The 12,725-nt window shown below is 40.4% G+C and overlaps 1 protein-coding gene across 2 annotated transcripts in view; it reads right to left on the bottom strand.

Annotated features, from left to right (window-relative positions):
- LOC110988429 (importin subunit alpha-7-like) overlaps positions 1-12,725 on the bottom strand; it is a 27,445-nt gene extending 14,720 nt beyond the window's left edge. Inside the window, exons 1-8 of one of the 2 annotated variants that reach the window (XM_022251909.2) lie at positions 12,578-12,684; positions 12,344-12,447; positions 4,171-4,310; positions 3,660-3,737; positions 1,610-1,706; positions 1,253-1,344; positions 844-975; positions 26-114 (exon numbers count right to left, since the gene is read on the bottom strand). In XM_022251909.2, the coding sequence (XP_022107601.1) occupies positions 26-114; positions 844-975; positions 1,253-1,344; positions 1,610-1,706; positions 3,660-3,737; positions 4,171-4,299 (617 nt within the window). In that variant the 5' untranslated portion in view covers positions 4,300-4,310; positions 12,344-12,447; positions 12,578-12,684. Of the gene's footprint in view, positions 1-25; positions 115-843; positions 976-1,252; positions 1,345-1,609; positions 1,707-3,659; positions 3,738-4,170; positions 4,311-12,343; positions 12,448-12,577 lie in introns of both variants that reach the window. The other variant, XM_022251908.2, reaches the window with a different exon arrangement.

Below are 12,725 nucleotides of genomic sequence, written 5' to 3'. Positions count from 1 at the left end.
ACACGCCACATCAAACAGTACTTACTGCAGCAATGGCATGATGATTCCACTGTCAATTACAAAATCTCGGCAGTCAGGACAGTCCCCTGCAATGTTACCTAGTGCCCAGACAGCCTGTCGACCAAAAACAACCGGATGATGGCAAGGATCGTTCAACAGTTTCATGACTCCTTCTGCTCATTTCTCCTGTTTTAAGCTTCAGTCAAATCATGACATTTCTCATTTTACAACTGTCAAAACTGTGGCAAACAGTAACCAAACAGCGTCCTCTAAAACTAAACACTGTTCAGGGAGCAAACCAGACTTTTTAGAGGTGTGACTGCGCCACTGACAAGCCAACCAATGCTTGGCCATTCAGGCCTGTATCTTTCTTGACTTAACCCTATTCTACGTTACAACAGAGGTGTTAATTACATGTATCAAGAAGGTCAGGCCTCTGGATGGCCTGGCCAGATTCAAGTCCCTCCCCCCTCACTTGAGTTTGTTCCATTCAGTGTTCAGGCAACTCATACTATCAATGAAATCAGTGGGAGAAATGGTCAAGTACAGAACAAAGGCTGGTATTAGCCTATTTTTCAAAGTGAAGAAATTCAAAAGTCCGATGGTCCCTGCTTTGCTCAAGCTTAACAGAGAGGCTATTCAATGACAAAACGTGCCCACTGGTTCCAGTTTGGTCTCCCTGATGCTATCCTCTAATGCATCTTACGTCTTGGAAACTTGGGGCAACTTTTTTCAACATTTACAAGACTAACTTTACAGAAAGCTCTCCTTCAGCTTTATTCAACAACATTTCTGGAAATTTGGCCGTCACTGGGGTGGAAGATGATGGGAAACTGTACTGACCTGTTCTTGTACATCTTCAAATTCTGAGTTGAGTAACATGATGAATAGTGGGACGGCTCCCGCTTCTATAACACATCGAGTCTGTAGTGAAGTTCCTGATGCTATGTTGGTCAGCACCCAGGCAGCTTCAAACTGACAAGAAAAAAACCATACATCGTAGAAATGAAAATCCTACACAGGAATCCAGTGGCACTGGCTTCAATGAGCATTTTGGGACCAAGGCTTCCCCTTTCGTGGGTAGAATTTTAAAAACTTGAAAACTTGGAAGGTGCGCTGAAAGAGTTCTGCAGTCACACTGAACATCAGTCACAGTTAGGATACATGTAATTTGCCTTCCTCGTGCTGTGTCATCAAAGTTAAGTCATCGACAGTTTGTTGAGGAAGAGACACTTCTGAGGAATGGGTTTACCTGTAAGGTGCTGTTGCTGTTGTTTTGTAGGAATTCAACGAATCGGGGTACAATTCCAGTATGGATGACCTCATCGATGGGAGGGTTAGGCTCTGTGAATGAATCATTCATGAACGTGGATGTGACCCCACCTATTTTAGGGAATGCATCTGAACTACTTAAGAGCAAAAAATATGACATGTCGACTGCTTAGAATGATCCTTTGCCTACCAGAAGTTGCAGAAATGAGATGTCCTTTATGTTAAAATATTAAAACTGCCCTTTTGGCTACCTGAATACACAGTGCACTTCTACGGGGGCAATATTAGTTATTTTTTTTATGTTCACAAGCAGCAATGGCTGTGGTAATTTATGTACCTTTTGAGAGTAGTTTCCTAAACTTTTGTGTGGCAGCCAGTTGCTGGGTGACATCTTCGCTCATGAGGGCCTGAACCATATCTGGAGTAACAAAACCCTGAAAGAAAGATTGCAGCACAGGTGGTAACGGAATAAGCATAACAAGCTTTGTGGTAGAACTGGCTAGGACAACTGCCTGGTTTCTGCCCCTGTAACGGACCAACTGCACCTGCTAAGTCATGTGACCTGTAGTGGGTACCAAACAACAAATATGGTGTCCTTCCATAGCAAAGTGTGTCATAAGTATCATTTACCAAAACTAAAGAGGACGGTCAGTACAGTACACAGACTACTGATGTGCTGAGTAATATACTGCAAATCAGCTTTATTTTGGTTAACACTGAAAACACACTTTGATATAAGACGCCATGTTTGTTGATGTTTGATAGCCACAACAGGTCATGTGGCTGGGCAGGCACAACTGGTCTATTGCTTACAGTTCGGAATGAAAGTGAAGGGACAGGAAACAGTCTACTCTTCTACTCTGGTACATGTACATGTAGGCACAGTTCCGGTATATGTAACAAATGAGGAGTAGCAGGCATTAACCAAAAAAGAACAAATGCTGGCAACTGGTGATGACCGAATTGGACATTACTGCTAGAGTCAAAAACACTTCTGGCTGGGACACCTGACATCAAGTGCTGACATTTACCAACATAGCCAAGATAATGCACACAGGAATCTTGTATCCAGTTTTATTAACTACTGTACATGTACCAAATGTTTCACACCATGTAACAACTCAGTGATCACAATCTTCCAAGAAAGAGTTGTGCCGGTAATCACATCAGTCAAAGGTACAGGGACTGAACACTGTTGACGGGAAAAAGGGTGATCATAGCTTTGATTATAACACACCTCTTGCTGGTTGTTTATCCTGCTCAGCTGAAACATGGTCAAACAGGATTTGCTATAAAGCTAGTGCATGAAATTTGCATCAGTATGAACAAGACACACGTGAAAACATTGTGTATGCATAATTTCCAGGGTTACAGCGCCCTCACATGATGTGAACAGTAAACAGCATCTCAAAGGCCGAATCTAGGGAAAATGAATGCATTCCTTTAATTGTTGAACTGCTTGTTAAACTGCTGATGAGTTAATTCTTTAACCCTCCTATGCTGAAGTCACTCTTTGGGTCATTTGGTGAACACCTCAATGAAGCACAGCTGTGTTGTGTTGTGCACTGCACCAACTGTCCCTCACAGGAATATCAGATTACACTTTTGTGCTGCCCAACAACTGTGCTTCACTGTTTCATGTGCATAATTGTGCAGTAAACCAAATGCAGTGAAGAGGACTGCACAAAAGACCCTGGGTCATTTTGTGCCGGCAATCTACTGTGTACACACTGAACCTGTGCATGTTTGAGTTCCATATAGAAAATACATGCTCACCAGTGACTGTGGGCATTTGTGCACATTTGTGCTGTAAAACCAAAGGAGGGTTAACCCTCCTCCAATCATGAAACATTGAAAAGTTTCATTCTTAGTTTAAATTTTCACAGAGGTGTATTGCAAAAAGATATGGAGCTACATGTACATGTTCGTTCCCCTTAAGGCCTGTGAGCAGTGAGAAGACCCGCCCTTTTTCTTCTGGTAAACCACAGTCCCTCAGGGGTGAATATATGTACACTGGCGGCCTAATTACTAGTCCATACTGTACATGATTGTTTGCGACTCGATCTGAGACTGGGTGATGTGTGGTTGATTGGTCAGGGACTTGTGATGACCTGATTACATCTTTGGCATGATTACTGCATGTTCTTAAAATCTCCATAAGCAGCTGGGCCAAATTTCATGGCACTGCTAAGCAGCTACTCCTGCACAGCAGATTTATCATGTGTAAGCAAAAGTGACTTGGCCTCACGTACATGTACATGTATTAAACTTTGCCAGGCACTTTGCCTTGAAACCTTTTCTTGGCTAAGCACATATTTTTCATGCTTAAGTAAACATCTGTGTCGTGAAGCTCTATGAATATGGCCCCTGTCCTACATGTGTCTTACTTGTGTCGTGGTGATGATGTTGTCTTGAAGGGCAGATTCAGTCTCAAGTACAACGTCTACATTTCGCCTCTTGAAAAGCTGGTGGTATAAACAAAGGATTAAAAAACTCTGATGTGGCTGTTGTTCCTTTACAAAGGATGAGACAAGAAAACCTTATCTTCATGGAACAACTTAACTGTTTCTGCTTCTACTCTTTGTTGCTCTTACGGAGAACTGGGTCTGGTCAAACCAAAACTTAAGTTTTTACACTGCCTGATTCATGCTACCACCACGGACACTGGTAACAAAGGTTATAAGATTTCTCCTGCTGTCCTTCCTATTAATTTCAGCTTGGTCACTTGACCAACCTGAAAAATCACCGGACCAGGTACCCTTGATCTGTAACACAGGCCATGCTGTTATTAATTGGCTGCGGCTTCAAATTACACACGAGTCTTTGATAATGGCTACAGCCTCTGCCCATTGAGTCACGTGTCATTTTCAGCTGTAGTTGACACAGCCACACATGTACCTGCTCTTCACGCTTCTGCTTGCGGAGCTGAACACCTTCTTCTTCCCTCCGCTTTCGCAGCTCATCCAGGCCCAAGGCCTTGTTCTTGTACATGTGGAAATGTCCCTTACTTTGCTGAGAACTTGCCATTTCTGCTGAAACTGAACATGTGAGGGGAAAACATGGCAGTTTGTGATTCAGTGAAATAAAATGGTACTTGTCAGGTGTGTTTCAGAGTTATAAGCCCTTACACTATATGTAACTTCATAGACTGGAAATACAAGTAGACCTTTGCACTAATGCTGCCGCACTTTGTTTACGTGTGTGCTTTCATTATGGTGCTCAGTGGACCGTGGCCCCCCAATGGTTTCTCCAGGAAAAGTGCACACGTGTCACTAGTGTCCACTGGGCTATTCTATCCACATTATATGTAAGTCAAACTGGGTGACCAAAAAAATACAGTTGAGAGTTTTGTCATTTCACACAAGAACAACTTTTATGTATAACTGTATTAACCCTCAAAGAGCTGGGGGTCCTCTCCTCCCCTCAACAGCTTTTCCGGATATCTCCTCCCATTGGCTAGTATGCATGTACAGTAAAATCTCGATAAGTCAAAGCTCAGGGGAATGGACGAAAAGTTCGAGTTATTCGACGTTTATCGAAAGTTACACACTTCAGTGCACATGCAACCTTACTGGCTTACGGCAGCTGGCCTGCAAGCTAAGTCGAACACGAAGTGGATTTTAGGCTATCCCTACTGTGCAAGTTTTCCTCAAACATCATCATTAAACATGTTTTTATGTAGTACATTAATAAACAATAAACCAATGAAGTTACATGTATGTACCGGTACCTATGTCTACGTCTTGAGAATTCATTCATTTGCTTTGCTTGATCGGGCTGTTACCACATAACGCAGCGCGCGGGCCAGTCGGTCAGGGTTTCCGTGCTGGGTCACGTGATACACGTACAAAGCGCTTGAGGGTGCATCATTCATGCCTGATTTAGGCTGCATCCGAATCTTTTGTCTAGAGCTAAGTCTTGGTATTCACTCCATTGGAAAAATATGGAGACGCGCAGACAATAGACCTAGCCGTAGCTCTTAAGCCTGTTTCGGACACGGCCTTTACGGGTGCGGTTGATGCCCACCCAGTGCTTGTCGACATGACAATGGCTGCCCGTGTGAACATGCTTGGCTCATCAAAGAAAAGCCGTACGCGTGACAGTAATGACTCATAATGAAGGCAAGCGCTCTTCTGTCACTTTTTATTCATCATTCTTCAGTTGTTTTATTTGATTGGCCTGCCAAAACTGCAAGATGAGCTGCTTTAGTGGTATTGACGTTTCAAGTTACAGATAGTTTATTGTACATAAAGGCCTATTCTTTTGTCTGGAATACAGAAAGACGTTGAGGTAAACGGAGTTTCGACTTAACAGGCTTCGACTTATCAAGATTTTACTGTATACATGTAGCCTTCAACACCAAATGACTAACAACAAAACTGTTCATTTGATGGACTTCAAACTCCACATTTTGTAATAAGGAGTGTCTTTACATGTATACGTAAGCCAAGTTTTTAAAAAATCAAGCATGGTACAGCCGAGTTCTTTGTGGGAGGGCCGAATCCATCTCCACCTAGCGGTGAGATGGGACAAAATAACTCGGCTCTTTGAGGATTCGGGCACAATGTGACTGCAAAATAATAGTAATAGTTTCAAATCAATTCCGCTAATATTTCCATGTCAAATAACAAAGGTCACATACATGTACTAACAGGGGCATGAAAATGTCACACTTTTGAACTTCTAATTTCTGGAATTACCCAATAGCAAAGGAACAGTATCCAACACAGTCCCAAATGTCTTTAACAGTATGGTTAAAAAACTGCTAACTTTCAATGCATATCATAGAGACTTTTAGATGGAATTGACGACGTACAGTCAATTTTCCTTTATATTGTGCCAAAGAACAATTTCAGGCAGTGCCAATTTACGGGATGGGCAAGCTCATAACATGAGTTAAAACTGGTTGAATTTCAAATGATAAACGATCAGATCACTTGCAATGTACATGTATGTACATATAAGCGACTGATAACATGTTCTTAATGAAATCACATCAAAGATACATACCCCTATATTTTCTAGTGGAGATTGCTATCTCCTGAGGAAATTTGGGAGTTGATTCTGAAAAGAATCATGACCCACGAAGTGAATGGAATCAAATTATTTCTACAACACTGAAAGTCGGCCATGAGATGAAACAGTCCACTTAATCTGAATACCCCCTATGCACTCTGCTCTTATGGGAGGGGAGGGGGAGCCTTTCCCTAGGGCAACAAGGCAAACCAAACATACACTGCAAATGTCACACCCATATCAAAAGCAAAAAGAACCACAGGACAAAAATTTCTGGCATGTGCAGCACATGCACATGTATAGTAGGCTCTAAATTAACACACATGCATGGAAATTAGCCTTTCCTAAAAGGATCAGGAGAGTTGAGTTTAAATGAAATGGTCCTGGTCTTACACTGTACAGTACATGTATGTATACATGTGTACACACACGTAAGTTAAAGCTTTTTATTTGTTTTGACAACCGGTAGGAGGCTAATAAAATTATGCCAGAGTGCAAAATGGAACATGGCCTGATTTAAATAGAGATGAAACTATTTAACAAAGTAACACAAGTAATTGTGATCACAAAAGCATACATACATAGTGTGGAACGTGCCGACTTAACTATAAAACAGTACTGAACAACACTGAACAAAATGTGTTCTGCTTTGGCATATTTGGTAGAATTACATGTACATGTACCAGTACATGGAAGGAGAAATACATGTACATGTATTGTACAAAAATTGTGTACACTATTTAATCTTCAAACTCATGCATGTATTTTGGAGCACTTGGTAGGAGTACATGTAGGCACGACAAACAAACACAAAAACTTAACACATAATTACCATTATTCCTTGCAATTTGTATATGTACATGCACACTGTTAATTGGTTCTCATTCCTGTGACACCATAACATGTACAGTGAATGGTCAGTTGCACCATAGCGGACTTCCAACTACGTACAAGATACCGGTATGCCTCTCTATGAACACTGAGTCACTGCATGACACATACTGTACAGGGGCTTAAAATAGTCTCTCTGGCATAACCACAAGATGATTCAATGCTTCCTCGGAGCAACGTGATGAAACTGGACCACTAGGGTGGTTCAGTACAGCAGACCACAAATCTGTGATCCAAAATTGAATAACCACAGCCATTGTCATGTGCAATATTATTATCCACTGAAAGCCTACACGTCCATACACATCTTTCTGCTGGATCAAGAGAAAACAAATTAACTGTCAGAAGATGTGCGTTCACAAAGGAATGAGTACACTGTATCAAACGAATTCAGCTCTCTGAAGAATCTATAAGATATTGACACTTCAGTATAAGAGATATTCAGAGTAAGGGCTTTCTAATGAAAAAACATAGGCCCACACTACTTGTTCACTTCAACCAACCCTGCCTCATAATCTTGACCAACTAATGTTCCCACAAGTGCAATGTTTGTACATTTTCCACAACAATATAATGTACATGTAAACTGCACATAAACTTCTCCTGCAAACTGCCAAATTTTAAGCATGACATACCGTACACAGTTCATTACTGTTTTGCAGTGGTAATAGTGTTTGACAACAAAGCATACACAACTGTACCGGTACATGTATGTTCAGCCCTCTCAATTTTCCAAACCAGGAAATATGGAACAATTTCACACTGTTCTCTTGGTTAAAATGCATCATGAATAAAAAATAATAAAAATTCACACTCCTTTATGAACCCAGAAGGTGAAATTCACAGTACATATTTTGCTAGACAGAAAAGGTGTGTATGGTAGGTACGTGTACACGCGTACGTTCAGCATGACGATGTGATTACTAAACCATATACCTGTATCACAGCACTGCACTCACATTTTTTCAGATTCAAACAGTTTTATTAAACTGAGCATAAATTTATTGCACAAGATGGTGTAATCCATGTACATGTACCGGAGCATGTCTGGTATGCATGACAACATTTCCACATAATGTGAACTTTTCCATCCCCTGCCAGTTTGGAAAATGGATGATTTGGATAGACACGGGTAGAATGTACTGCCTTATACATGTATGAACCACAGGCTGTTACATGTTCATGTATATAATTTTTTATTATAAATCAAATTGCTTTTAGCTTCACTGGTGCACACATAATGGGGAAGCTGGGCTTCATTGTGGAGGGAACTGGTGCTAGACATGACCAAGTCACAAACCATGTGCAATGTGTACACTGTGCAAGTACATGTACGAGTACACAGATGGATTTGAGTGTTAAACATGGTGTCCTCCAGAGGAAGTCTAGATGCATTTTCTTGTCAATAACCTTGAGACCCAGTTTGACTTTTATCCATATTGGATAGTTTAATTTTCTATGCCTTGTACAAAACTAGACATCCTATGAACCTGAATAAATTTTCATGTTCACGCATACATGTACAGTACAGTACATGTGGGTCTTTCTTTTAAATAGGAGGCCAAATGTGTGACATGGTGGCCAAACTTTCAAAACTGTCAAAACAAATGTAATTGATAATACATTCATGCAATAAATGTAAATGATTTTTGCTTTGAATAACTACATGTACTTGATGTGTACAGGCTCAATTTGAGCAGTGGTGCAGCAAATTATTTGACGTGTAACAGAGAAACCAAATCTGATGGTTCTATGCATGTCATTTTTGGGTAGTAAAGGTACATGTATCTTTGCAACTGTTGCCAATTTTTCAAGATGTATTTTTGCGTTGGGGAGATGTTAATTATATATAACGGTTTGCCCGTACCCAACGTATATTAATAAGCACTGTATGCTCAGTGCTTGTCCGAGAGCTTGCGAAAAAAACCTCACAAGCTTACTCGGGTGGGACTCGAACCCAAGACCTCCTGCTTACTAGTGCAGATGTCTTAACCACTCGACTTTTTGCCAATTTTGTTTTGTGTACATACCATGTATTCTCATCTCAAGTTGTTTTTTCTAGAGAAACTGGTTTCTCTGTTACACATGGGGAAAACATTAATTTAAACTGGGAACTGTACTAGATTTTGTTTAACAATTGCAACAAATTTCATGTCTGCAGTCAATGAATGGTGATCTCAAATAAATTAGGAATACAAAGATACACTGAAACCTGTCCATATTTCCGATGAATGGAAATTAATGCGAAGCAATTGTCATAAAGCATTACAATTGTCACCAAACATTGCACATATTGCAGTGGGCTCAATATCTATGAGTAAAAAGGAAACCTTTTATAATGAGAATAAAGAAAAACTAAGGATTGGGGGTAACAAAAATTCTTCTTGAAGGACATGAAGGAGAATCTTATATTTAAAGTGCTGTTTTTAACGAGGTTTAACTGTCAGACTGAACGGGTATACAAATTTGTCACGCACCCACTAATGGTTAGGCCTTCTCGAAAGTTAAGAACATAACTTCTGTCTTTACTGGATAATGAAGAAAATTCAAAGAATTCAGAGTTGCAGAAATGCATGTACTTACATGTACATGTAGACGCGGGTTCACATTTTTATGCAAGTGGAATACGAAGAAAGTTTGATGTCACGAAGCATTTATGCCAAAAAGTTCAACAAAATCCCCACTTCCAATTTTTGTGATTTGAGCTGTACCAGCATACAGAGTCGACGCGGCACACTGTTTCCCAAGAGGGGTAATATGCATTGCACTGTTTCAATGTGGGAACAGCCACCGAACCTTCCGCTGCTCACAAGACAGTCAAGCGCCCGTGTACCGACTTGACACAGTACACTGTGAATGGACTGCAAGGCCGGCGTGGCGTGACATCATTAACGGACATTAGCATACAATTAAACTAGCGAAATGAAAAAATGGTGACTTCCAGCTCGACAACAAGCGTTTCCGATTCGAAGGGGAAAAATGTTTCCTTTCTTCCAAACGCTCATTTTTATTGTGAGTTTCTAGTGGTTATCATGTTCTTTTTTTTGGCAAATACAATGTACATGTACATTGAGTTTGAGGTAAATTTTACCTTCATGTCTCGAGAAGAAACCCGCACCCCATAACTTTTTGTCACAGCGTAACGCGTGAGTGACGAAATCTTTGATCAAAATTCCTCAATGATGAAGGAATGGTGGGAACTTGGCATGTTTGTGTCATGTGACGATCACATGACAGCGCATGCAGGCGCATATTCTTAAATAAACTGAATTATCTATGGCCTCATTTTCAGTAGTTGAAAGTTTGACTAAAATCCTGCATGAAGTAATATTATGAAGAACTCTGAATGCAGGGCTTCTGTTAGCGTGCGTATCGGCGTATTTTAAACAATGAAAATGGAGAATACGAAAATAAATTCACGTAAAAAATGTAAAAAACATTCATTTTTGACCCTAAATACTTAAAAAAGGCTATGTTTTTACTGTAGGACGTCAAATATGTTGTAAGGGCAACTGTTTAGCTGTATCATGCCACTCAATCATGCTGATACTTCGTCCTCACGGCTTGGTGGCAAGCCTTCCACTCGCTCGACCGAGCACTCACTTGATGTCGCTCAGCGAAAAAGCATGGCGATGTGCATGATGTCTCACTATAGCGTGCGTGTACGTGTACATGTGCAATACGGTGTGCTGCAGCTGTTCATGTAAATGGCGCCTGTGCGGTGTGCACTTCGGATTCAATTACATCAAATTGGTACTGATCAAAACATTGTTACGCCTTTCGTGTAGCACAGCCCAGAGCAGCATGCAGCGCCGTCCGATGCATTGATAAAGTGATCGATCGTTCGAAAATAGCCCTCTTGCAGCGCACGCGGCGGAATTAGTGTTGTCATAATGGCGTACAGACAACTTAAACTGTCGGAGCTCTTCCGCAAAACTAGCCATGACATCGACAACGACTCGCCTTCCAATGTCGTCAGGAGCATCCTCGCTGATCTTATTGAGAAGCTGCCCTTGCAAGCACTACCTAACTTGTTTTATGTTTAAGATGACAATGTAAACCAAACCTCATGTACTAAGTTTGATTTCATACATGTAATCATTTATTAGAAGACATAAAAACACTCCTTGCTTTCACTCCATGAAGTGAAACACTTCCAGATTTCTTACCTCAGGAGTTGCAAATACTCCTTTCTACAAAACAAGTGACTATAATACTCTTTTGTCAAAAAAGTTAATGAAAGCCCTGTGAATGTCACCGAAGCAGCAGGAACGTCATCTGCAAAAAGGTCGGATCAGGTGTAGTAAAACTTATGTCACCAAAATTTGCACACATACACTGAAAACGTCATTTTATGGGGTATCAGTAATGTGAAAAATCTGCCAGTTACATGTAATGTCTCTTGAATGAGGAATTATGTTTTGCATTAATGACTTTTGTTTAGTTTATACAGTTTGAGGAAAAAACACTTTTATTTGCAATAGCTTGACTTTCCATCCCTTTCACTTTTTGTTCTCCTAGATTTCCATTTTTTTCAATGTACATGTACGTTGAAAATACGAAGCGCGAATTTTTTACTCTTTTAAATAAATCATAATTAGCATTAATGTGAGTTATTTATCTGGATATGATAAATTTTCTCTTTCTCTGTGTATTTCTGAAAAAGTCACAAAATACAGTGCCACCGAATCCACGCCCGTTATCGCCAATGGCGATCTCAAAATATAAGGTGCGCAGTATTTTTCAGGGTCCATATTTTTGATGACGCCCTCAATAGTTGGCAAAAGTTGATTGAAGTCGTCATTAGCACCTGTATTGGACATCTCACATCGATCGTGAATGAACAGCACTCATTTTTGTAGGGTTTATTTTTGTATTTAGTCTGTAAAGTAGGCTAGGCCAGTATGTAAAGCATTACGCTCTGTTGACATTCTTCCCAAATTCTCCCCGGAAAAACTTTAATTCCAAATAGGCTAACTACTAAAAGAAAAACATCAAAGTGACAATCGATCATCAACAGTAAATTAACGTCAGTGCACAATTTCGTTGAAGAATTTCACCACGAGAAAGTTGGATGCGCGAATATTTGTATGCGCGAATTTAGGGTACTCCAGCTCCACGATATACTGTACATAAAAAGCTACATGTACATGTATGTACCCACCTTACTGTGTACAGGCACACATGCGCATGTCGGCGCAGCCTGAATGTAATAACGTAACGTGGTCACGATATCGCGTCCAGTGTATTGCACAGACTGGCATTCCCCTGACGTTTGTAAAGAATTTCAACCAACGTTAAACATACTCTTATGACTCAAATAGCAAACTTAAAAACAAACATCTGATACGTGATAATTTTAAAATCAATATCAATCAGAAAACTCCCAAAAAATTACCTGTCTTGCTCATAAAAGCCACAAATGAAGTATTTTTCCGGAAGAACGTGTCAGTCTGGCGCACGACTTTTCAGCGACGACAAGTGGCTATTTCAAAAGAACAAGTATTTCGGTGGCAGAGAAAAATACAGCCCGCAAGTCATAGATG

The sequence above is a fragment of the Acanthaster planci genome, linkage group LG15 (assembly GCF_054643075.1).
Source record: "Acanthaster planci isolate LZ-2023a linkage group LG15, COTS_SCS, whole genome shotgun sequence".
Taxonomy (NCBI): domain Eukaryota; kingdom Metazoa; phylum Echinodermata; class Asteroidea; order Valvatida; family Acanthasteridae; genus Acanthaster; species Acanthaster planci.
The sequence above is the reverse complement of the archived record's forward strand: the minus strand, read 5'-3'. Positions and strand labels throughout refer to the sequence as shown.